Genomic DNA, 26216 nt, shown 5'->3' on the forward strand with positions numbered 1-26216 from the left:
AGGAATTTTGAGTGAGGTAAGCTAATAGGTAAAAAATAGGTAAAAAAATGTTATTTTCTTCTGTAATGGAGAATTAATGTTGGATTTGGCCTGTGTCAATTTTTAACCTGAGACATCCGTCAGTGTTTCCAATGTACATACTTTCTACTTGATCTAGATCTTCTGTCCTCATGCACTTTCCAGTGTTGCAGCCATTTTCACACTGAGAGGGTTCTTAAGACCCCTCACTTAGCTTTGCAGAACCTAAATAAGCTTTGGATAAAAGAGTAACTCAGTCTAAGGCATCTTAGCCTTGCAGCACATCTTGGTTTTGTGTGTCTGCACTGACACAGGGCAGCCTGACTGAGATGTTTGCAGTATGTTTCTACAACAGCAGTGTGCTATAAATAAATAAAATCCGCTTTGCCAAATTGCCTAATGGAACACATTTTTCTGTGGGGTGGTGGGGTTTTGTAAGAATTCTTCATTTGTTGTTCAGGCCTTCAGAAATTACGATTCTGGCTTCTGAAGTCATGACATCTGGCACATAAACTACATTTGGCACTTCATTATCTTTGTGGTCATGTTCGTTTGCTTTCCGGTTTGGAGATTTGGGGCTTTTGTGTGCCAACTTCTGGTTGTATCTGAAAGCATGGAGATTTCTAATATTATCCTCAATTTAGAGCTGAATCAGGGCTTTTTAATGCTGTAGCAAAGTATTTTTGTCCCCTAAACACTAAAGGAGGTGCTGTCCTGGACACTGGCTCCTCTTGGCAGCTGGAGAGTGCGCAGGGAAAAGGCAGAGAGGAGATTTTTGGGCAGCCTGTGCTGGTTCTTCTGCTGGCTCCCTTTCCTCCAGGTGTGTCAGCACAGACCATGGGCAGGTGGCACCACTAACCAGTGTTTGTCTTTTTTTTATTGTGTTTTTTACTCTCATAATTCAGCCCAGACTTGGAGGAGCTAATTTCCTTAACAGCTGAGATAAAATCAGGTTGTTGATAATGCTGAATTGCTTCTTACTTGCTATTGCAACACAACCTTTCCTTCTACTTCCTGCCTGTTGTTTTAAACTTAAGAGGGAGGTTTGCATCCTAGACACCTTTATAGTACCTAGAACAATAGGATTCTGCTTTACACTATGGAACTGCTATAGCAGCTTTCATTTTTGCCATACATACATAGTTATATAAGTATCCAACAGGAAAGTATAAAATGCCACTCTACAGCCATTCCCAAGTTTTACATTGTTTAAAGCTGTGTTTGGCAAGTAGAACTGAGACATTTCTTTGTATTCAGGAGTAGCTGGAGGAGTAGAGGGCAGAAGCCAAATCTGTCTTTCCAGTCTACGTAACCCTGGGTGTGGTTAAAAGATGAATTAACCACTTTTAAATCCCTTTTGGTGCCAAAAAGGATATGATCCTCAGCCTTGTGTTGCTGTCTTCTCCCCAGCAGGTAAGCACTGCTCCCCTCCCCTTGCAGCCAGCTGGGTTGGAACCCCATCCTACTGAATACTTTTTTAGAAGGGTTCATTCTTAGGTGGTTCATATTGTGGCCGTGTCACCAGGGGAGTAGTGCCAAGAGAGACACAGGCAGCAGGAATGAACACATGGACAGGAGGGAACTTCTGCAGCTTCATCTGAAACTAATCCAGTCATGCCTTTGAGCAAAACTATCTGTGGGTGCATTTTCATAGTTAAGGCAAGGAACAGAAAAAATGGTGATAAAACAGGAATTTTTTGTGATTGCCAAAGATAGTTCGAAAACTTCTTGATCTGGTTTTGTTTTTCTGTACCATTAAAAGATGACATGCAGGTCTCCAAGCTAAATTTTAGCCTGTGCAAGGCGGGGGGTGTTAAGGTTCAATGTACATGGATCTGTGCAGATGTGCTGATCATCAGGCCCTCCAAGCCAAGTAAGAGATGGAGGAGAGATAACAGAGAGAGGTGGGGCTTTTAGTCAAAGTCAAAGCCTTTGATGACATTAGAAAAAACCACAATAGTTCTCTGTGTTGCAATGTGCTTGGCATTGGTTTCTGTGCAGTTCTAATCTGAGAGCAAAAATAGTTCAGATACTTGCTTGTTTTGGCTGACTAGGCAGATTAAAATCTCTTCTGTCTTTTTCATGGGACTTTCCTAAAGGAAGTAACACAATCTCTGCAGACAAAACATTCTTTACAAGGTGTGGAACAAGCAAGGAAATTTTGTTTCAAGTGGCCAGAGTCTCTGATTCATAGCAGGGTTGGGTTTGGGGATCCCCCCTTGCACTCTGGAAGTGAAATGTGGCTTTTGTCTCATCATTCCTGTAGTTTCAGGCTCTATAAACCAGCCATTTAGGGAACTTTTAGAACAGGTATGTTTTTCCAAGTGTTATATTGATTTTCTCATCATGCTGGCAATGTTTTCCTCATTTTGCCAATGAAAGTACACAGAAAACAACAAATAATTCTGACTTTCAGCATTCACACCTGCAGAAATACTACTTGTTTCTGTAAGCCAGCATCACAGAACAGACACCAGTTCAAATTACTCTGTCTTTAACTTGCTCTCTTTCCCCATATCTTGTAAGCTTTCAAATTGCCTGCTTTGTGCATTGCAGTGACACTCAGAATAGAGATGTTACCACTTGTAGAATTAGGAAAAGGATCTCATTCCTGATTCTAGCCAAAGCTCACATGATTTAATCAAGCCAATATTTCTTTTAGAAGCATTAGTCCTAGCAGGGCTTTGGCTCTAGTTCTTGAGCAGTGCTGTAATCTGCTTGGAAGTCAAATATCTCAACTATGAGGTATTTACTGTGTGGCTGTCAAACATGCTATAAACTTTGAGCTCTTACAACTAATCAGCTTTGTACCAATGTTCTGTGAGCAAGAATAGCTGCTGTGGGCCCTTGATATAAAAAAAAATAATACTAATAAATCCTTTTAAAAGCCTGTTTCCATCAAAGGGTGATATTCTCCCATGTTACTGTTTCTGATTTTCTCTGTATGCATAAACCCAATGGCTTAGTGTTTTTTTTTTCATTTTTACTGTACAGGTTCCTGTGAAATTAGGCTTCTTTTTTCTCTTTGTAGGTAACAGAGACTTTGCTCCTGGTGATCCGCTGGAATTTAAGTCTCATCAGTGGTTTGGAGCTTCTGTGAGATCCCAAAATGATAAAATTCTGGTAGGTCTTTGATGTCCTTCAGATGCATCAGTACTGAGATATTGCTATGGAAGAAAATGCAAAGAGATCCAGATAACTTGGAATTTAAACAAAATCCCACTAATCAGTATGAATTGTCTTTTCTTCAGAATTTCTTGGCTAGGCTTTGCTTAAGTCTTTATAAACAAAGGTTGGAGCATTTTTTTTTGTAGTCTTAAGGAAAGTAGTAAAATTAGTTCAGTGGAGTTAGAAATGTGTTACAAATTCTTGATAAACACTTCACAGCTGTTGCTTTAAGAATATATATTTCTAAAATTCTTGCTATAAATTAGCTATTTTTTATAACATACAAACTGACCATAATTCTGCCCCACTGCTGGTAGTATATATCTCCTCTAATAAGACAGGATGCATCTGCCAGGTTTTTTTGTTGCTTTTCTGTAGAAAATTGGAATTTCATTGTATTATTTGATACCCACCAGCATTTTGAAGGGGAGTTTGTTTCCTCACTGCTGTGTATTCTTCCCTAGGCCTGTGCCCCACTGTACCACTGGAGAACTGAAACAAAACAAGAGAGAGAACCTGTAGGAACTTGTTACCTGCTTGCTGGATCAAAATTTGTGGAATATGCTCCCTGCAGGTCAAGTAAGTATAGGGCTCTTATGTTGCTTTTCTCTTTGGAATTCCTCTTGTGTGTCACATTTTGTGTACATTTTGGAGCAGGGTGTTTTACAGCTATTTCTCCCTTCCATGTATAGCAATTAGAACAAAACTTAAAAACTAGATTCAGACATCTGCAAAATTATGTAGGAAGTGCTTTTTCAAAGACTACATCTAGAATTTTTATGAATCTCAAGTATTTTATCATTATTCAAGTACATTAAGGTGCAAGCTCATTTTAGAAGACAAGGTTTTGCAGAAATAGGTTCTGATGTCCCTGTGTGCATGCACATGTAGAGATGCATTGTTTCAATTATATTGACTGTTGAACATTTGGAGTCTTATCTTCCAAATGCTTTGCATTTATTTCCTCTAGTTGGGCTGATAGATTATTCAGAAGTTTTTTAACCTAAAACTTGAATGTTGAAGTTAGGATTGACTTTTTATTTGCTGAAAATCATTTGTGAGCAGCAGGAATAAAATCCAACCTGGTCCAGCATAACAAGAATTTAAATAAGTAAATATTAAACTAAATCATGCTAGTTAAGCAGTCACTCTTTCAGATAAGAAGCTTCCGGCATTTCTACTCTGAAACTGTATAATCCTAAAATTAATTCAGCCATAACAATTCTTTCTGGGATGAGTCAGTATGGAGGTATTTTTTTCAGCCAGGTGTGCTCTTTTTGTTTTAAGCCAGTTCACCTTTCTTTTCCACAGCAAAAGAAAAACTTATCACCTCTTTTCCACATATCTTATTTCATGAATAAAAATTGCAAATATATTTTCTCCAAGACTTTTGAAGATTAAATACAAAGGAATATGGGGTTGCTTTTTGCTTTGACTGTGCTAGCCTAGAACATGTGCTAGTGTTACATGTCTCTTAGGCCAGCCCTAAAGTTGTTACAGCATTTGGTTGGGAGTTGTTAATAAAGAGAAAATACCGATTAGGGAGAAAAGTATTCCAAGGTTCAAGTTTAGAATTGCAAGTTTACATAGGAACATGCATTGAAAAATAACTGCAGAATCAACTGATTGAGTACTGATAATGCTTTATGTATTTGTTTTTCTTTTTTTTTCCTATCCTTTTTTTCTTTGGTAGCAACTATCGATGCAGATGGACAGGGATTTTGTCAAGGTGGATTTAGCATTGACTTTACAAAGGTATGTGATTTTTTTTGTCATTTCTGTGGGTCAGCAGACAGCTGCAAGTTTACAAACACTCCTGATACAGAGCACTTAGAAGCACAGCTATTATGAAACCAAATGTTACTGCTCCTGGCAGGGAGTGAACCCACAACCAAGCAAAATTTATAAATAAACCACTCACAGAGCTTTTATAAACCTGTTTCTCCCTACATCTTCACATCAGCACACTTTCACCTCTTGTAGGAACCATGTCCTCAACAAATAATCTGCTTTCCCAGCTTCCTGCCATACCCCTCTGCTGCTGCTGGTCCTCAAGTGGATTCAGCTGTTAATAGTCAGGATTTTTGAGACGTGGCATTGGTGCACAGCTAGTGTTACTTCTTGAGGAATAACAACTCAGGGAACTGGTAAACAATGTGCTGGTGAATCATGTTTGATTTTCTCATCAGCTAGCAGAAGTACAGGGGTTTTTTTACTGACTTGTCTTTCTTCTACTTTTGTATTCTCCCTGCCTGCTCTAGTTCTTTATTTGCTTCAAATTCACAATTACTTTTGAAATGCAAGCCCAGTAAAACTGTGCACAGGTCTGAGAACATACTGTAGTGCTTTATATTGTACACTGAAATTGCTGAGCAAAGGACACGTTAAGACCATGCAATCCCTATTTGTGATGTGGCTCTTTTTTTGGGTTCTCACATCTCAGGATGAGGTCATATCCTGTCACTCTGTGCCCAAGGCTGCTCTTGGTTTTCCTCCAGAGGAAACTGCCAAGTGCAGGATAGCACTGTGAATTTTTGGGTTATTTTGCACACACCCTCAGATTCACTGTGCAGATTCCAGGCCCAGTTAAATCCAGCTTTGGGCTCTAATCCAAAACCTTAGAGTGGGCAAGCCAGGGTGTATCTCCAAATGTTTGACCTAGATTTTTCTGAGTGGTGAGTATAGGATTTTTTCGGATTAAAACCGGAATAAGTGACTTAATTATGCACAAAGCCTATGGCCTAATTCAATACTTACAAAGCAAATTCCCAACCCTGGGATAGCTAATGTGGTTAAAGTTCCATAAAATGGTTTGTGAATTCCAGTTGTGCCAAGAAATATGGAGTGGGGGAATTACCTTACAGTTATTCTGAATTAAGCTTTTCTAATGATAAGTTACAGAAAGTGGCAGAGGCAGAAGATGACACTATTTTGTGTGCTGACCTAAAATTATGACCTAACACTCTCTGAGTTTTCTCCTAATTGTATTCCTGTTGCAGTACATTTATGGGGGAGGAAGGCTCTATTACAGTAAAAACAGAATTCTGCCTAGCATTCTAAAGGGGTGAAATAGGTTAGCATTTTACAAGATGCATTTCCAATTAATCACTCCTTCAGAAAGGAAAATGTGTGATGGTCAGCAGAGCTAGTGATGTATATCCATGGAATTTCTTCCCACAAACATAGGACATGTTGTCTGGCTTTAGATGTGCTTCATGAGTTTTTAATTTTTTTTCTGTCTTCCTTGTTTTATTCCCTTCCAAGGGAGACAGGGTGCTGCTTGGAGGACCTGGAAGTTTTTACTGGCAAGGTGAGATATATCATTTAAGTCACAGAGAAGTTGACCTTTATGATTTTTCTCTTTATCCTCTTGGGCATTTTGATCCACACTCCTCCAGCTACTGTCAGAGTCTTTGTCAGTAAGAAAATTGACAGAAAAGTTCCTTTGTTCTTAAGAATATCTCCTGACTAATCAAGACAAGCACAGATAAAGATTGTAGTAATAATAGTATAGATGTCCATTGTGTTTTAAATAATTCCATGGCCATTATGCAGGCATTTTCCCTGGAACTTGAGATTTGTTTTCATCAACAGGATAACTTTCCTTTACCATATTTTGTTTCACTATCTACATCTTTGATAATCTGGCACACATACATACATACACATCTGCCCACATACAAAGTGTGCATTTTCAGTGAGAAATATCCCCTCTAAAGAGAATTTCATTGTTTTTCTCTGATGACAAAGATATCTTTCATTTGTATCAACTGTTTTGTGCTGTGGGGCACATTTTACCTGTACCTGGCATTACCTGTACACTTTGCTCATATGGGATTCAGCTGGTGTTTGCAGGATTATTCAGCCTTTAACTGCAGCTCTCTGTTCAAAGGAGGGTGCTGCTGTAATCAGGACACAGCTGCCAAATTCTGCTGCCTGCTTTCTAATGTAACTTCTAACTTTATTAATGGATTTCTGTATCATGCCAGCCTACATGTAGGTGCAGCAGCACAGGAGGCTTGTTCCAGTCCTGAGTTTTAAATTGCAAACAAAATTGAATGACTAAAGCAAAACTGCAGATACAATATCATATGAATTCGGTTCCTGTATTCATTTTATTGCTTTTTGGCAAAAGTAGCACATCATCTGCCAAAACAGTGTTATCCTCTTCTACTACCAAAAAAAAGCCCACTTTGTTCTGCATAGAAGACAACAGAATACTTCTGAGAAGGAAATTTTTCATCCTAAACTTTCATTCCACATCATGAGATGCTGGAGAAGGAGTCTTCTCTTTACTTCATACATGTATTAATATGTATATGAAGTCAGTGCCATTTTGAATGGGGTTTTTTGGTGATTCAAGTTTTCATTTAAACTCGAAGAAAAGAATGTAATGGAGTCACCACCTAGTGGATGATGAAGTGAAAATGGAGAACATGGCTTTACACTGTGCTCATCTAATTTTTGTTCATTTTATTGGCTTCTTGTCTACCAAAACAGGTTCTTCTGTTGTGGTATTTGAGCAAGGAGCACCCAATGCTTTCAAGGGCAGCATTCTGCAAATGAGTCACTTCAGTGAATGAGTTCACAAATCCTGGCTGTGGTTTTAAGCTGTTTTCTCTCTCTTTAGGCCAGCTTATTTCTGACCGAGTGACAGAGATTGTGGCAAAGTACGACTCCAAAGTCTACAGTACAAAGTATGATGAGCAGTTAGCAACCAGACCTGCCAGTGCTGCTTTTGATGACAGCTACTTGGGTACGTGGTGGGAAATGAGAAACCTCCACCTGGAACACTCCCTGCACTATTGAGGCTTACATCTAAATCACACAGCTAAGAATTCAACAGATAACAACAGTGACATTCCTGAAAATGCAGTTGTTTACATATGGTGGAATTGTAGTTATTTATTGTAGTTATTTTGCAGTGGGCTTGACTCAAAAGGCACCTGATGGCAAAATAAATGGAAATGTTTTCATGATTTCCTGTGCTCTGTGATTCAGGCTGAGTATGGGAATGCTAAAGGCATGATTTTTAAATGAGAGGTTACTCACATAGGTGGTTGGTTGTTTGTTATTTAAAAGCAGCTGTTTCTAAATAACCCACCAAAACAAAGTCAAAATGTTAAAGAATTACATTTTGGAAGAAAAACAATGAAGAGTGGGAAATCATCATTTTGCCTCATGTATGTCTAACCAGGCTCAGGAAAAACACAAGACTATACCAGGACTATTCCCAGGAGGATAATTTTAAAATTTTCATCTTCTGATCTCAGATTCCTGGATACTGATGAATTACAGCCACTCATGGAGCTCTTCATAGTCTAAGGTGCTTCAAGGCAATTTTTATACCAGTGCATTTTAAGATGAGGAGAGGAGGACTGTGCACAGAGACAGCTGTAAGAAGTGTAAAGAGAAATGAAAGGTTTAATAAGATTTTTAAAGGTTTTCATCTTGTCTCTGCAGGTTATTCAGTGGCTGTTGGAGACTTCAATGGTGATGGCATTGAAGGTAAGCCCCTTGCTTCAGTAAGAACATCACATTAATAGGCTGGGCAGATCTTTCAAATGAATGGTACAGTGCACAGGGAAATGCACCAAGGGCTAGGAATGAGCTGCAATGTTCAGCAAAGTCACTCTGCTTTGGAACCTGACTTTATCTATGTCTTGTTTTATGTTTCAGACTTTGTATCAGGAGTCCCACGAGCAGCAAGAACTCTGGGCATGGTAAAAAATTTGAAACAATAAAATTTATAATAAATAAGAAAAGGTGATAATTGCTGGTATGCTCTAATGTGTATTTCTTTACATGCAGGTGTCCATTTACAATGGGAAAAACATGTCTTCCATGTACAACTTCACTGGAGAGCAGGTGTGTGGCTTTGCTGAGTGTGGTGGGTGACCAGGAAGCCTTTCATATGTTGCAACAGTATTTAGGGTACTAGATAATAGTCTGTATATTACTGGTTTGAATGCCAAAGCAAAATTTTATGAAGACTGAGGGAATTCTAATCTTATTTAAATAAAGGAAGTGTTGCCTGTTTTGAGAGCTAAGGAAGAGACTGGGTCATGAAAGGGGAAATGGGAAAAGTAACTGAAAAGTTTACCTTCTAACAGAGTATGGAAGAGAAACAGAAAAGAAAGGAACAAAAAAAATTGTCCCATACATTATTATCTCCCTGATGCATTTTGTGTACAGATTTGTGTAAACTTGCTTATCACTACAACTCACAGGTTTGGTCTGGATTTTGTTTTCCAGATGGCTGCCTATTTTGGGTATTCAGTGGCTGCCACAGATATCAATGGAGACGAGTAAGTGTCCTCACCAATGCCACCCAACTTCTTTCTGGAAAGAAAAAAAAATAGCTTTTATTAAAAGGTCTTTGCCACAATCTAGATTTCTGTCTTCATTGCTGGTTTAATATATCTGCATGACTTTTTCTAACTCTTCTGGTTTGTTTTTGTATTTATCTACATAAATACATGTATATATTCACACATTTAAGGTCCATTAAATTTCCATATATTTGTGCTTACTTTGTCAATAAATACTTGCCTTCAGTTGCATTTAAAGATAGTTAACTTTCATCTGAGTGCTGAGTTAACGGGTGCTGAAGAGAATGAATTCCCATGCTGCTACTGAAGAGCTCTGTTGTTTTCTGGTGCAGTTACACAGATCTGTTTATTGGAGCCCCTCTTTTTATGGACCGAAGTTCGGATGGGAAGCTGCAGGAGGTTGGCCAGGTGACCATCTGCCTCCAGCAAGCCTCAGGAGGGTTTCAGACAGCCAAGCTGAACGGCTTCGAGATCTTCGCCAGGTTCGGCAGCTCCATCGCTCCCCTGGGGGACCTGGACCAGGACGGCTTCAACGGTAGGATATGGGCCCTTGGGCAGCACCTCCTGGTGTGGAGGGAGCAGCCAGCACTGGGAGTGTGGGTGTGGACACAAGCACTGGGTACTGTAGCTGTGCCAAGTGTGGGACACAGGTCTAGACTCCTTTCGATGCTTGTATGCTACTCCCAGGAGTGCTAACGGGAGTTCCATGGATGCATCGAGCAGAGACTATGCCACTGGAACAACCCCATGGACTGCTCTAGCTCTTACACTGACCACCTCACTGCTTTGGTGGAAATACTCAGTAGCAGCTACAGCCAGATGTACCAGGAGCTGAGTGTCTTGAGTGAGTAAATGGAGAAGTTTGAGTCTGACACAACTGGAGCTGAGGACTCTCAAACCCCTTGCACAAGCTTCTTGTTACTTTCTGATGGGAATGAAGAGCAATGAAGCAGATAAGAATAATGTAGTGTTGAGATGGAGATTTCCAGGAACTTCTTAATGCCCGTTATACTCCAGTGTTGCCTAAAGAGTAGTGGGAATTTGAGTTCCACCAGAAATCTTCTTTTTTTTTTTCAAACTGCTTGCAAGCAAAGGATTTTCTGTAAGACCACAAATTACAATAGATGGTTGCTTCAAATTCCTGGGTAGCTCTAATTTATTTTTGATGAAGTCATAAATTCATAGTGTAGACCTTTTCAGTTGCTAGCTGGGTACAGAATCAGTATGAAGATGCAATATCATTGCAACTATTTACAGAAGACACTGGACAGCTGATAGCCAAAATTCCAGTCACTTGATGAGATTATCCCAAACATTTTGTGATTCCACCATACTTGCATTTGAAATGCACTGTAGAAAAGTGAATCATAACAAAAGCTGCCTCTTTACTGTTATTTAGTCTTTTTTTTTTTGGGTTTTATTGCTCTGCCTTATTTTGGGAGTGTTAATTAAAATATCTTCCACCATAGTATGGTGCAGGATAGGAATTTTTACTGTCTTCATTAAGTTTGTAAATAGGAGTCAAAACCACAAGACTGTAAACTTATTCTTTTCATCAAACTTTCCCAAATTTCAGAAAAGAGGAAGGGGAAATGTAATTATTCCAAATAGTGGTCAATTAACTGTCTGTGGAAATGCTGAAATTAGATTATATGTACACTTCTAAATCTGTCCATACAGATGGTCTAATTAGCATTTTGTTTCTTACCATTTATTAATCATTAGCAGTGACTGCTTTTAAATTTAAGAGATAGAATAACTGCACTAACTGGAAGTTCTCCATAAAGCATGCTGCCAAGTCATGACTGGGATAGACTGGATTTTACTATTTACCATTATTTGGTTTAGGATGATTTAAATTTTCCTTTGGAAAACATGAACGTTTAAATGAAATGAGAAGAGAGTCACACCTAGTTTTGTGGTTTGGCACCCACAGTGACTAACTCTGCTTGTTTTAATAATCTCAAAAGCATCCCAAATCCATATGATTTTACTGCAAGTCAGTCACTAAAGTGCAGAATTGTTTGTAGAACTATTACTCTCCTTCCTCTCCCCATAAAAGGCTGTGACATGTTCTTATTAAACATTTGTACTTTCTAGAGAAAATAGCATCCAATAATAAAAAAGAACAAATAAAAGGAGCAATAAACAAATAAATGTTGATGAGCATTTTAAAGGCTGGTTGCATTTCTTCCCTATGGGAATATATCAGAAATTATTGATTGATGTAAGCATAAATATGTTCTAGTTTGTGTCTGTTGATGATGATGTTGATGATCCTTCTTTTGATTTTCAGATATTGCAGTTGCTGCACCTTATGGTGGAGAGGACAAGAGAGGACTTGTGTATATCTACAATGGAGGAGCAAGTGGTTTGAATGCCATCCCATCCCAGATCCTGGAAGGACAGTGGGCTGCTCGCACTATGCCCCCCAGCTTTGGGTACTCGCTGAAAGGAGCCACAGATGTGGACAAAAATGGATATCCAGGTCCTCTGCTCCAAATGGCACTTTACAATAACTCAATAGCAGTCTCACCTCTGAGAAACAGCACATTTCAAAAAGCAAGTTGTGATGTGTAATATGTCTCCTCTCTTTCTAGACTTGATTGTTGGAGCCTTTGGTGTGGACACAGCTGTTCTGTACAGGTAAGGGTCCCTCTGTGCTTGGACCTGAGTGAAAGCTCAGTGGAATTCTGGAGCTACAAAAGAGGGCAGGATCAGGGAAGTCTGAAAATCTGCCACTCCACTGTCCAGACCTCTGGAGGTGAAAAACACTATACTGCTTCTTTTACTGAGTAAACCTATCTGCTGTCCAAAATTCATCTTTCTCAATAATATGTAGTCAGGAGAAAACATAAAGAAGCTTTCTTCAAGGCTTTCTGAGTGACAGTTTTCTAGATTCTGACACAACAGCTGCAAGCTATTACACTGCAATCCCAATATTCTCATCCCAGCTTGCTCATTTTGGGAGAATATGTTGGTTTGTGCTATAAGTAGATAGCACTTCCTCTTTACACAGTTGTCCATGTTGTGGCTGATGGAAATGACAGGGCACAGAAAAGCTTCATCTAGTCAATGGTTATTTGTTTTTCCTGTGGTTTCACTAAATATTGTGTGTCTGTGTATATTGCACAATTTGATGGGGGGGAACATTGTCAAAAGTGGTGTTGAGTGCTCTTCAAGAGGATGTTTTCTTTGCAGGGCTAGACCAGTTATTAGAGTAAATGCTGCCCTGGAAGTTAATCCAACCATCCTAAACCCAGAAAACAAAGCCTGTTCACTGGGAGATCTAAAAGTTTCTTGGTAAGCAGAGCATCTATGTTTTCCTTTGAGGGGAGGGATTTCTTGGGTTTTGATTTTGTAAACTTCCAATTTTGAAAGGTCTCAGAAAGTCTAGTCATCTTATTAAAAAGAAAAAGACAAACACAGATTTTTCTGAAAGAGCAGACAATACAATACAAAATAAGAACTCTCTGACAGCAGATGGAGGGCCAGTACTGTCTTTAGTAGATGCCAGACTGACTCCCAAAACCTGCAGAGACTGCCAGTTGTCCCTGTTGAGCAGAGTAAGGTCTTCCCAAGATGCCAGCACCTCACAGGGTATTTGCAGTGGTTTTGCCCACTAATGTACACACTTGGGCAATGATCTGTTCTGTAAACTGATTTTGCTTTTAGTTCCCAGGCTGTTATCCAAACCCACTTTCCCTTCCTACTGCTAACTTGCTTTTCAGGGTCAGTATGATAGCTTTAAAAATAAGACCCATTTGATTAGAGAAGTAAACATTCCAGTCCACAGGTGATTGTCCCTAGACAAATCAAGACTCCAAGGCTTTGCATTGCCTGCAATTTTGTCTCCTTATTAATAGATTATAGTTTCTCTTCCATCAGTAGAAAACAGCTTTTGGAAATAAGCTAGAGTCTCAAAGAGAGGATGCATCTGAACAGAAATAAACAGTGAAGAAGTTCAGAAGAAAATGAGAGAAAAACTGTGTGAAATTAATTCCTTTTTCCTCTCAAACAGCTTCAAAGTAAAGTTCTGCTTAAAAGCGGATGGCAAAGGAAAGCTCCCGAACACACTCAGTAAGTTCTGCTCATTGAAAAATTGGAAGTCTTGTTGTATTGTTTGCAGACATGAGCATTGGTCATTGTTATTTTCATGACAAACAGCTGGATGCCCTTTGCAGCACACTGCTGCCACTTGGGTGGCATGTACATCTGTGGTTTTTTTGGTTGTGGTAGTGTAGAAGTCATTTGACCATACCAGGGACTTTAAACATATGTTCAGCTATGTGGTTAACTAGTCTTGGGAAGCCCTTTGTACTTGACAGAATTTACAGTAACTCTCATTGAGGGGAGTTTTAGACAAGAATATTCAAGTACGTGCATTGTTAGGCCTGAGAGATACAGACAAGCCACAGGGAATTGTCACATCTGGTTGAGATAATGACTTTCTGATTGATATAATTGACTTTTTTCATCAGCTTCTGGGATCCGAATCAGGAAAATATTGTTTCAAACAAGTTTTTAAGTTGTCTCCAAGAGATTTTGTAGTGTGGCAAGCAACCTGCTGCAATCAGGCGTTGTCTACCTATTGCAAAATCCTTTCCTTATTTTCTGTGGCACATAATGGGAAGGTTCATATAAGTATCTTTTATGTATTTTAAGTTTTGTTATCTATATCAAATATTTCAAGTATTTAGATTAGTAGTAGTATTTAAAAATACAAGTGTTATATGCAAGATTGCTTGAAATTTTCTAGGGGAAAAAATTCTAACTTTATTTCTTGCAGTTCTATAGCAATTACAAATTATAAATGTATCTGTGTTCTTATATATTTCCATATTAAGGAAAAAGCAGAATCCAATTTAGGATAGCAGCAGTGCTTGAGAATTAATGTAGTGACAGATTGCACATGGAAAGAACTGGAAGTTTTAAGAGGGGCAAGCACTAGGTTTTCATTGTTGTTGAAATCAGTGTTCAGCTCCATTTCTGAGGGCAATCTGCACTGAGTTTAATGGAATGACATATCCCTAACCCAAACCCTTTGGCTTGGCCAGATTTCCAGGTGGAGCTGCTGTTGGATAAACTGAAGCAGAAAGGGGCTATAAGGAGAGCTCTCTTTCTCCACAGCAAACAGCCCAGCCACTCTAAGAACATGACAATTACAAAGGGGGGCAAAATGAACTGTGAGGAGCTTGATGCCTTCTTGAGGGTAAGTAGCCATTAATGTTTTAGGCAAATAATTTTTGGTGTGTTGTCTAAGTTCATTATGTTAGATGTTAAAAAAAGTCAACAACAACAACAAAAAGGAAAAAAATGCTAGAGAAACTTCATTTTTCAGTGGCTAGACCTGAAATTACTAAAACCATAGTCTGTCCCAAATTACTGCTGCTGTCACAGGATGAGCAATGAATCTTATTGTGGCTAAGGTCCTGGTCCCTAAATGCATTGGGAATTCAATACAGAACTTTGCTCTGGACTCCTTGGATAAGTCATCCAGGCACCAAATTAGTTACAATTTCCAAGGAACATGAAAGTCAATAAGCAGAGGTTGTCCCCTCTACTTTGGAGGTTAAAATTTGAAGAAAAATAACTGACAAACCAAAATAAGCAAATAGCAGAGGATATAGAGAGAATTGAAATACTGAGTTTGCTTTTTCTCAGTCTTTCTGTTTTCATCCCCATGAATATGAACAGATGCTAACACAATTAAAAAGTTTAAATCAGTAGAAGAAACATTGTGTGTAACTGGAAGTTTTATGCAGGTCAGATTTATCTCTGAGTACTTATAAATCAAACATAAACAATACTTGCTTACCACTAAAAAAAACCCAAATAAAAGTGCTAGCAATTATAAAGGATTCACAAAGAGTAGGTAATACTTTCTTTGACCTGACTTTTGTGAGTGGGTTATGTATGGCATTAGACATCTCAGATCTCAGGATTAATAAAGATTTAGCACATTTCCACCTGGCATTGTCATAAAGAAAGAAATGGCACATGACCTATATTAAATGATCATAAATGGGGTGCAAAGCCAGTTTAAAACTGGATAATCAATAAGTTTTTTCTTAGAAAGACACAGAAGACATGTTCTGAAATAAGATCCTGCAGTGAGCTGTGCCAGAGTCAGTAGTTTTCATTAGTCTTGGAAATGAAGCAGAGTTTGCACTGAGCAAATCTGTGGCTGGTGTAAGGCTAAGAGATGCTTTGTAAGTTCTCTGAAAGGCAGGATCAACATTTGATAAACAGAATGATTTCAAATTAACAATATGAAAGTCAGCACTTCCTAGTGCCAAGTAATAATTTCAGGAAGGAAAAATTCTAAGTACAAAGATGAGGGATCTTAGAAGCAGACTGAGGTTGGTCTGACAGGAAAGAGCAGAGTTGTGTAGCCCTCAGGCTCCTTGTTACTAGATTTCCATGACTTAATATTTCTGTATGCTCCAGTTTTCCATTTGTTAAACAGGCATGTTGCTACTAAAATTGTGCAGATTTTCTGACAAGAGATTTTCTGCTTTGAAAACAGCTCAGAAGTTTTAATGTTGTTTTGGCCTCTCCATCCCTACTACATTTTAATTGTGATTCAAATCTTTGTTTTCCTCAGGATGAATCTGAGTTCAGAGACAAGCTCACTCCCATCACTATTTTTATGGAATATCGTCTGGATTACAGAACAGCTGCAGATGCCACAGGATTGGCCCCTATCCTCAACCAGTTCACTCCTGCTAATATGAGCAGACAGGTACAGTGCTTAGAGTGATAGAGAACTCAGGACATACTTTGGTTCATCTTAGGGAGAAAATCAGTTAGAGTAGTACAGTAGTGTTAACACTGAAGGCTTGGAGTGTTTCATCCATTCTCATACTATGCTGCTCCATGTACATTATGTTTTCCCCTATAGTTTTCTCAAGGTAATAGACATTGTTTTTCTATATCAAAACTCATTTGTTTACTTCTAAGACTAATTACATGAAAACATTTCATAACCAGCTATGTAGATTTTTTTTTAATGTGGTAGTGAAACAGTATTACTGCAAATGTATGTTAGAACAGATGAAGGAATTTTTACAACAGTATGTGTTTGATTTTTGCATAGGCCCATATTCTGCTGGATTGTGGGGATGATAATATCTGCAAACCAAAGCTGGAGGTGTCAGTAGAAAGGTAAATACATGACAAAACTACAACAAGGAAAAACAATTTTCCTACTTGAAATCTACAATTCAGTAGCTGGTAATACTTTTGTTTAAGGGATGTGTTGGAATAAGTAGGACTCCTCATTGTATATGATCTAAACTCAGGCTTAAATGCTTTAAAAAAACCCTGTTTTCTGCTTTGTAACCTAATGTCTTTATCGTGTAATGCACCACTCCCACCCCAGCCTCCAATCTAAGTAGACCATATTTATTTATTTCTTTCTTTGCTAAGCTGGACATGTACAGTGAGAATAAACCACTGCTAGCTGCCATTGTTCTGTTGTTTAATACCATATAGACATACGAAAATGTGATTTTTATCCAGGGGGAGAAGTAGGTCTCCCTCATCACGTGTATGAAAAAATATTGCTGGTATTGTTAGTGTCCATTATCAAACCTGAAAAAAAGAAACAAGTTTTCAGTGGTAATTCATTCATGAGTCTGAGCCTTTTGTACTTTGTGTGGCCTAAAACCTCTCTTACTGTATTATCTCATAATCTGTTTTTTAATGCATTATGGCATATGCACATTGTATGTAGATGGGACACTTCACAAGCACTAATTCATACAAACACTTCAGTAACTTTTTACATCAGTGCAGATACCTTGATGTTTTTGTTCCTAGTTGGTGAAATGAAAATACATTGCCAAGATTGTCTCTTTGTATCTGGAACCAAAGGTATTGCAGAGGTCTTGGCTCTATTCTGTGTAGTTGAGCCTTCCCTTGAGTTTTTTTATAAATATGTGCTTGTACCTCTGCAAAGTGGGCCTGTAATTCAAAATGTACACAGGGATTTAACTGCTTATAATTGTTTGTTCCTTGTGAGAAAAGGGTGTCTGTGTTTTTTTTGTTTTGTGATACATTTTGCAGGAAAGGTTCTTACAAAAGAACCTAATACTTGCTCCATGTGTGATTGTAGAAGTAGAGTTTTTTAAAAGTACCTTAGAGCTCTCCTGACACTCCTGAAGGAAAGGTACTGCCTCCAGATTTCTCCAGTGTCTTTGTGAAATTTCAGAATGTCTCTTGTTTCTCTAAGTTCAGCCACTTCAATGCAATTTGAAATCCAAATGCAGATCTCATTTTTACTCTGTTTTCTTGCAGTGATCAGAAGCAGATCTACATTGGTGATGACAATCCCTTGACCCTCATTGTCAGTGCTCAGAACCAGGGGGAGGGAGCCTATGAAGCAGAACTCTTCGTTGTTGTTCCACCCCAAGCAGATTTCATCGGTGTCGTTCGTAACAATGAGGTAAAATTCCAACTGCTTTTGGGGAGTCAAAAAAAAAAAAACCTGCTTTTTTGGGGAGTGGAAATCTGTAGTGGTTGCTATTATTTCAGTCTTAGAGCAAAGAAAGCATTGAAAAAGTGATCAGTATTTTCAAAGCCCCTCTCTTTTATAACCTTGAAAATGGGTCTGTCTTATATCAAAAACATTTGTATCCTTGGAGACTTCTGTACTCAGATTTTATTTCATTTTTGTACTTGGCTGTGTTATGGCTGAGAAATTATATTAAAATTAATACAGCATATCTAGTTCTTCTCTCCAGACTTTCATCCAGGTGTTCAGATGTAAAGAATGACATCCCTTAGTCTGTCTTTCTGGTTTATTGCAGGCTTTAGCCAGACTATCATGTGCTTTTAAAACAGAGAATCAGACTCGCATGGTAGTTTGTGACCTGGGCAACCCCATGAAAGCAGGAACTAAGGTAAGGTTTGATGCAGCAGGTGCCTGCTAGCTCAGCCAGGAGGGCAGGTGGCATTTTCTTTAATCACAGTAGTGTTTGGGCAGGAAGTTTTCTCACAGGAATTTAAGATTAGATCTGACATTTAGCTGCCCACGCTTGGTTAGTACAGTAGTAGCTGGTTTCAACTTTTCAGCTAAATTAAAGGCTGAAAGGAGCGTTCATGAGTTTTATGATGCAACTCAAAATGGGTTGTTCATTAAACAGTGGAATTAATGGACTTTGGTCCCTCATGAATTTTTTGTATTTATCTGATATGTATTTTTAGGATATAACCAAGAGCTAGCCCACAACACTTCTTTCTCTTAATTAATCTCTTTTCCATCTACTTTCATGAGGAAAGAGAGAGTTTTGTGTAGCTGAAACCTCCACAATTCCACCAAATGTAGTTGAAATTGGAAGAATTAAAAAATTATTAGTGAGAACTGGCAGATTTTAAAGTGATATGAGGAAATGAAGGGAAAACCAGTCACAATTATAACAATTTCATGATGCTTTTCTTCCAAGAGCCATCTTGTACAGACTAATAGATGCTATTTCCAAAGTCTGTTGAAGTGTATCAAACTGAACTGCCCAGATCTTAAAGCAAATATGAATTGTCTTTAACCAAACCTTGGGAAAAAAAATTTAATCTTTAATGCATTCCCTGCTCTTTAGATTACAATAGTTTTTGCAACACCTGAGGAGGCTCAATTATGTGTTGAAATAGCTGAAGTAAGGGTGGGGAGCATGATGCAATCCTTATTTTGTATTTTATGACAGTGATGCCTTGGCTGTAATCTAAGAGAGGGCAGTTTATTTCCAGCCTGGATCAACTGGACAATTTAATTTGCCAGTTCTCTGTGTGTGTTCTCTCATCACCAGAGTCTCAAGCAATTTCATTGTATTCTAATAGCATTGAGAAGTTTTTATTGTGTGTTTTATTGTGCTTCCAATTGAACTACAGTGATCTTTTCCCCCAGCTCTTAGCTGGCCTGCGTTTCAGCGTGCACCAGCAGTCTGAGATGGACACCTCTGTCAAGTTTGACTTGCAAATCCGGAGGTATGGAGATATCTGAGTATGCACCTCACCTGGAGAAGAAACACAGTAAATAGACTACACAGTATCACCCTGGCCTAATTATCTTGTCTTTGCCTCATAATGGCTTGAAAAATAAACACACTGAATTAGGATTCCTAAAAAAGAGGAAAAAACATAAGGATATTTGTACGTGCATATCATTGTGCTCTGCTGGCATTTGTGGTGCCACAGAATGACTTTGGGTTTATAACCCTCTTTTAAAACTGATGTGTGAACTCTGAATTCCTTCTGATATAAAGCTAGAATTTTATGTATTTAGAGGAGGAGAGTCTTTCAGGGCAGGCAATGGTGTAGTCTGAGCAGAAGCAACATGCAGTGAACCATCACAGCAGCCAGCCTAAAAAAGCCTGAAAATTAAATGGAACAAAACAGTAGTGTTCCTGTTACACACACAGCACTGTCATATAAATCTGATATATAAATCTGAATTTGGAATTTTGAAGATGATATTTAAGATCAGAGATGTGGTTACTATGAGTATCTTTACCCAATGCAGTTTTATTTTGCTTTTAATGGACAGTAGGAATACAGCTGTTTTTTTTTTTTCCCTGGGATGGACCAAAAGCACATTTTTTCTTTTTCCATTTAAGGGCTTCATTTTTTTTTAATGTAGTGAATAAATTATTCTCATCCATATATGCATTTGCCATCTCTGGGAGCTGGGAAAGACTAAAGCTGCCATTCTATTTTAATGATAGAGTGGTTTGCCATACCCATCACAGGCCGTGGCACATGAAATATCTCTTTGATTTCCTGCTGCACTCTGTTCAGTTTTTTCCCTTCTCTAACTGGTAAGGTGTGCCAGTGGCATGTGAATGTTCTTTGCAGGAAGTGATCTGCTCTGGAGTATCTGTCTCTTAGGCTAACAGCAGCCACCTGCTACTGTCACTGGGGCAGAAGCAGTCAGTGAGGTTGCTCAAGTCATGCTTGTCTCCTGGTGAAAGAGAAGGGAAGTTCTTGAAGTGTTTTAGGCCTTTCAAGGAAGAAAATTCCTTCAGTGACTTGTGGATGCAAGAAGGATGAAGTGTGGTGCAATGGAACACAGTAATCACAGTTTACAGTGACAGGCATTACCAGGGAATTATCTGGGAGAGGTTTTAAGGATCACACTGCTTGTCTTACACTCCCAAAGCTAGATTTCCAATGCTGGCTCAGTTCCTAGCAGAGCAGGTCTAGTCTCTAAAAGAGTGAGGTATTTACAGCTCAGGAGGAAAGCACTGTTGCATGTGTTTGTTGATTACAGCAGCAGTGAAGAATAATTAGAAGATTCAAGAAGGTCTTTGTAAAGGAAAGTGTTTGGTTAGGGAGACAGAATAATCAGATGTGTCAAAGGAGATCAAGACTCTGCTCCCAGCACCACTTTGAGGGGGAGCATCCCCTGTATTTTCTTACATGACAGCTGTATAACAGAGTCAGCATCAACTCTGTGTCCTTCATCAACCTCTGCCTGCTGAGGATCCCCCAAACTGCAGAGGGTGGGGCTTCCATGCATTCAGGTGAGAACTTGCTGCAGTCTGGTCCTTAATTTTTAGCAACTGTGCTTTCCTACAGTGCTTCAGGAGTCATGCTGGGATGTTACATACAATTACTTTGAGGTGTGGAGGGGTTTTTTTTATTAAATACTTTGCTTATTTAATTTAAGAATTTACCTTTTATTTTCCCTGCAGTTCCAACCTGTATGACAACCTGAGCCCAGTAGCATATTATCAGGCTGACCTTGCTATTTTAGCAGCTGTTGAAATTAGAGGGTAAGAAATACCATTTTAATAAACACTTTTAAGGAGCTTTCCATTTGCTTCTTTATATTAACAGAACTTCCTTTCAGGTCTGCAAAAGTTTTTAGGAAGTTTTGGGGAATTTTTAGTCATAAAGACAATATGGTTCTTCCTAGCCAGCCTTTGGAACTTTTGGATCTTAAATAATTGTAAATAATTACAAAATTAATTCCAAAAAGGAGCATTGTGCCTCCATTACTAGAGATATTTTTAGAAGAAGAAAAAATCACCTGTCTTGTTTGCAGTTTTACATTTCTACAGTCACTTTTCTCTTTCACAAACTGACTGGGGTTTCATCTGAAAACCCCTGAAACCAAAGTTGAAGATTCCATGGAGTTTGTAATATCCTCACCTTCTTCAGTCTTAAGCTTAGTATTAATATTGTAATGACTTGGTTACTCCATCACTTCTACTTCCCACCTAAAAGTCCTCTTGCTTAACCAGTTAACTTGGTTTCCTGAGTCATATATTTTTTAATTTTCCACTATATTCATTATTGTGACAAATTTGTTCAGTGTCTGAGAGGTGGGGTATGGTACACTGGAAAAGCATAATTGGTATCTTCACTGTTTCAGGGCTGAGTTAGTCTTAGGACTGTACTGCTAAGGCTCTACATCACCAATATTTCTCATTATCACAGTATTTCACACTGGTTTTTTTTGGATGACATTTGTGTCTTTAATCAAGTTTTAACCTAGAGAACAGAACTGAACATTTAATATTGAAACCACTTCTGTTCTTTCAGGGGTTATATAGAGGATGAAGAAGTGGAGATTGTATTTAAAGCATGTTGACTTTTATCTTCAGATGTTCTAGAGAATGACAGTTATTGTTTCATACTTGCTAATAACAACTCCTTTGCTCTGCTCTTTAGTGTGTCATCCCCTGATCACATATTCCTCCCTATTGCAAACTGGCAGCCAAAGGAGAATCCCCAAACAGAAGATGATATTGGGCCTCTAGTTCAGCATATCTATGAGGTGTGGAATTACTACTGATTTCAGTGCCATGGTTCTGTGATAAATGAAAATAAAGCTTTTGTTGTAGCTTTTCTCTGGAATAATTATGATTTTTTTAAATTTTGTCTTGCATGTAAGGAGAGATTTTATTTTTTTAATGCTGGGCCAATGATTGGTATATCCAAGAAGGGTTGGAATGCCTGCAATTAGTGTAACAGGGGTTGATTACCCACATAACTACATGTATTATATTTTATTGCCTTTTGAAATCTAGATCAAACATTTGAAGCAATGTGAGCTCAGTAAATGGCTCATGGCTGTAAATTATTGTACTCTATCTGTTCTGAATCACTACTCTGAAGCCTTTTGCTGTGAAAAAAATTAAGTATTTAAAATTTCCTTAAAATAATTATCAGAGATTTAATCTACATTGTTTAATTAAGCAAAACTTACCAGGAGACCTGTGTGAATAATAATAGTTAAAAGTTTTACCACTTTTAGGAAAGTTTTGATGCTGTTGCCATAAGTAGTTGGGGGTGGGGGTAGTGGCAGTATCACATTCATGGCTTAAATATAAAGTAACAACTATATGCACATTAACAGAGAACGTAGCATAGTAGCATTATTTGTTAATATCTGTAAATTTTATTTTCATAATCAGCTGAGAAACAATGGTCCAAGTGCATTCAGCAAGGTGATGATGACTCTGCAGTGGCCCTACAAATATAAAAACAACACACTGTTGTATATCATGCAGTATGAAATTGATGGTCCTATGAACTGCACTTCTGACATGGAAATCAACCCCCTGAAAATTAAGGTAAGCAGGACTTTCCCTTTGAGTGGAATCAATGTTTTGTAAATACTCAAAATAGCCAAATCCCTGAGAATATTACAAACTCGGACAGTTGTTCATCAGCCATGGATGAAAAACTAAGTCTACACTATTCCACAGTACATGTCAATGTATGTGAAATAAAAGGTAAACAGCAGCTCAAAACTGTCAGCTCAGAGATCAATTTGTCTTGTTTCTTTTTATTGTGGGGTTTCCTTCTTTTTTTTTTAATATCAAGGCTGTTCTATATGAGTTCTAAGTCCAAAGCAATAGAATTATAATGAATGTGGTCATGAACTAAAACCTAAAACATACCAGATGCTTCTGGACTGTTTATCTAAATTTTCTGGGTTTTGTTTCTTGGAAGCAAATGGTATTATTTTTTATATTATATTTATCTGTTTATCTAATTGGATGCATTCATCCAAATTGGATGAATGTATCTCTTCATCCAAAGGTCAGAAATTACAATAGGGGTTAGCTATCACTGCCAGCAAAACATGGGATTTACAGAGCAGAAGAAACTCATTTTTCCTGGGCTGGACCAGGAAAGAAACGCCAGATAAAACCCAGCAAGTTTAATTGAGTGTAGAGTTGATTTCTAGGATAGTTTAGAACAAGCAATAAAAGTCAGTATGTTAGTTCAAGAAGAATTTGAGCAAAAAAAGGATTGAGGGAAGATAGTCAATATATAGAACAATGAAGAATACTTGTACATCTCTGATAACCAAAAAGCAACTTCAGTGAATATATAAATATAAAGTTCCTGTACTTCTGCTCTACAATTTGCAGTGATTTATTTTCTGCCAGGGTCTGAAGAATAGCTAGAATAGAAAGAGAGAACTTGCAGTTAGCTGTTTTTTTGACCTTCAGCTTGAAGCCTGCAGTTAACTAAATCATTGTTTGGGTTGCCTTGGTGTGTCCTAGATTTCTGCTCCCAAGGATGATGAGAGGAATGAAACACTTGGCAGGGAGGACCATCGTGACCACCACATCAGCAGAAGGGATCTGGCTGCCACAGAGGAGGACGTGCACACTCTGGTGAGCTCTCAGCACTGAGGTGTTGGCAACACACCTATGTTCCTGTGCTCTTACAAGTCCTTAAAAACAAATGGAAGGAAGATTTTTCCTTTTCAAATGTGATTGGAAATAATCTGTAATAGGAAATAAACATGTTACCATATCACTGTCTTTGTAACTGCAAACTATAAGTAATTATCCAATGCTGGAGGTTACTTAATGTATTTTAATAGTTTATGGTGCTTTGCCAGTGTAGGTATGTGGTTGAAGTAATGCCATTAAGGACTTTTCAAATATTTTCATACTTGGAATACCCTTCCTATTTTTATACACAGGGCTGTGGAAATGCTGACTGTTTAAAGATTGTCTGTCAAGTTGGCCACCTGGAAAGGGGGAAGAGTGCAATATTGTATTTAAAATCACGCCTTTGGACCCAAACTTTCATGAATGTGAGTGACTGTGAATATTCTGTCACTGTTTCTGAAACATTAAAAGTGACTTCTGTACTCAAATGGAATGCTAATTTTGTTTTTTCTTACACAGAAAGAAAATCAGAATCATTCCTACTCTCTCAAATCATCTGCTTCTTTCAGTGTCATAGAGTTCCCTTATAAGAACCTTTCCTTTGAAGATATTCACAATTCTACAGTAGTAAGTATTTTGTATCCAGCTTGAGTTACTATTTATAATCACATCAAAATTAGTGCAAAGATAGTTATTGTTGAGTAACATTTTTATGGCTTGGCATAATTTTAATTTTATCAGCTATTTGTTTAATGCATTTATTTCAGTTGGAGATTGGAGGTGACAGTATTTGTGGCTTGAAAGACTTAACTGAAAGTGAAAAGAATGATGGTTAACAGTCCTCATGTTCTTGTGAATGCTATTGTTAGAGAAATATTTTACTTGAAATTTGTTTTCAACTGTAGTAGCAATTAGAGCTTCAATAATGAACTTTCATTATATTATATGAGGCACTATGTGAGGGTGGAACAAAAAGACCTGTGTCTCAGGGGGTTTCAAAGGGAAAGGAGACAGGGTGCAAACAGAAAAGAAGATGTAGGCCACTTGTTTGGGCTGGCAAATTGAAAAGTTTTTGGTAAGCATTATAAGATTAAGAGATCTTAAGGAAAAGGTAGAAAAGGATTATGACTGACTTATTTTTGAATATGGTTTCTAATGCCTGTTATTAACTGGGTTTTTTCTCTCTCAAGCCTTGTGGATTGATTTTTTGTTTCAAAGAGTACTGTCTTTAAAAAAAAAAAAAAAAAAAAAAAGCCTTTAATTATTTTTCTCTAATTCCAAGCTATTTCCAGATACCTACAGTTTTACTGAAAATCATCAAGAATTACAGAAGACATGTTGCCATGATTGCAAAAAAGCAAACCCAGGCAAAACAATCCCCAATCCCCCCTTATAATTTAATTTTAAAATCATGTTAAATGTGGGTCAGTGAAGTCTTTATGTCACCAAGAATCTATGGCTTTTGATTAATTCTGGAGAGAAAAAATATTTTATACTGGATTAAGATTATAATCATGATAGGATAAAGGTATGCAAGATTTAAACTTCATGGATTAACTCAGCATGTCAGTGTGGTGCAAAGTGTGATTTATTGTGTTTTTCTATCAGGTTGCTACAAATATTACATGGGGCATTCAACCACAGCCCATGCCTGTGCCAGTGTGGGTTATAATTTTGGCTGTCCTAGCAGGGTTACTGCTCCTGGCTGTTCTAGTTTTTGTCATGTACAGGGTAAGTACTGTGTCTGGGGGATTTTGTATCATTTGCTTTTCCCTACTAGTGATGAATTATTTCATATAGTACCAGCACTTTGCAGAAATGCCTTGGTCACCTAATCATCTGAATCAGTTAAGTTTTTGGAATAACTGTAAAAGCTTTTCAGCTTTGTCAGGAAGAAGCTGGATAAAAGAGATGTCTGTGATAGTGCTGAACTCAGTTTAATTTTTCTGTCTTTGGGGGTCAAAAATGAGGGAAGAGAGTAGGAGTGAGAAGACCACTTAATCAGTTAAGGGAAGAGAAAGGATGTGTGTATGTTTGGCAAATCACAATACAATTTCTTAAC

The 26216-nt window shown here is 38.0% G+C and overlaps 1 protein-coding gene across 1 annotated transcript in view; it reads left to right on the forward strand.

Moving 5' to 3' along the window:
* ITGAV (integrin subunit alpha V) overlaps positions 1 to 26216 on the forward strand; it is a 44682-nt gene that overhangs the window by 13070 nt on the left and 5396 nt on the right. Inside the window, exons 3-29 of the mRNA XM_056496299.1 lie at positions 3050 to 3141; positions 3651 to 3765; positions 4880 to 4941; positions 6451 to 6496; positions 7817 to 7942; positions 8650 to 8694; positions 8866 to 8909; positions 8998 to 9054; positions 9442 to 9494; positions 9851 to 10053; positions 11815 to 12006; positions 12119 to 12164; positions 12720 to 12821; positions 13540 to 13598; positions 14576 to 14730; positions 16126 to 16263; positions 16618 to 16685; positions 17820 to 17967; positions 18332 to 18424; positions 19423 to 19502; positions 21209 to 21289; positions 22191 to 22296; positions 22937 to 23095; positions 24038 to 24151; positions 24466 to 24579; positions 24674 to 24781; positions 25763 to 25885. Coding sequence (XP_056352274.1) covers positions 3050 to 3141; positions 3651 to 3765; positions 4880 to 4941; positions 6451 to 6496; positions 7817 to 7942; positions 8650 to 8694; positions 8866 to 8909; positions 8998 to 9054; positions 9442 to 9494; positions 9851 to 10053; positions 11815 to 12006; positions 12119 to 12164; positions 12720 to 12821; positions 13540 to 13598; positions 14576 to 14730; positions 16126 to 16263; positions 16618 to 16685; positions 17820 to 17967; positions 18332 to 18424; positions 19423 to 19502; positions 21209 to 21289; positions 22191 to 22296; positions 22937 to 23095; positions 24038 to 24151; positions 24466 to 24579; positions 24674 to 24781; positions 25763 to 25885 — 2729 coding nt within the window. The remainder of the gene's footprint in view (positions 1 to 3049; positions 3142 to 3650; positions 3766 to 4879; positions 4942 to 6450; positions 6497 to 7816; positions 7943 to 8649; positions 8695 to 8865; positions 8910 to 8997; positions 9055 to 9441; positions 9495 to 9850; positions 10054 to 11814; positions 12007 to 12118; positions 12165 to 12719; positions 12822 to 13539; positions 13599 to 14575; positions 14731 to 16125; positions 16264 to 16617; positions 16686 to 17819; positions 17968 to 18331; positions 18425 to 19422; positions 19503 to 21208; positions 21290 to 22190; positions 22297 to 22936; positions 23096 to 24037; positions 24152 to 24465; positions 24580 to 24673; positions 24782 to 25762; positions 25886 to 26216) is intronic.

This window comes from Oenanthe melanoleuca, chromosome 7 (genome assembly GCF_029582105.1).
Source record: "Oenanthe melanoleuca isolate GR-GAL-2019-014 chromosome 7, OMel1.0, whole genome shotgun sequence".
In the NCBI taxonomy this organism is placed as follows: Eukaryota; Metazoa; Chordata; class Aves; order Passeriformes; family Muscicapidae; genus Oenanthe; species Oenanthe melanoleuca.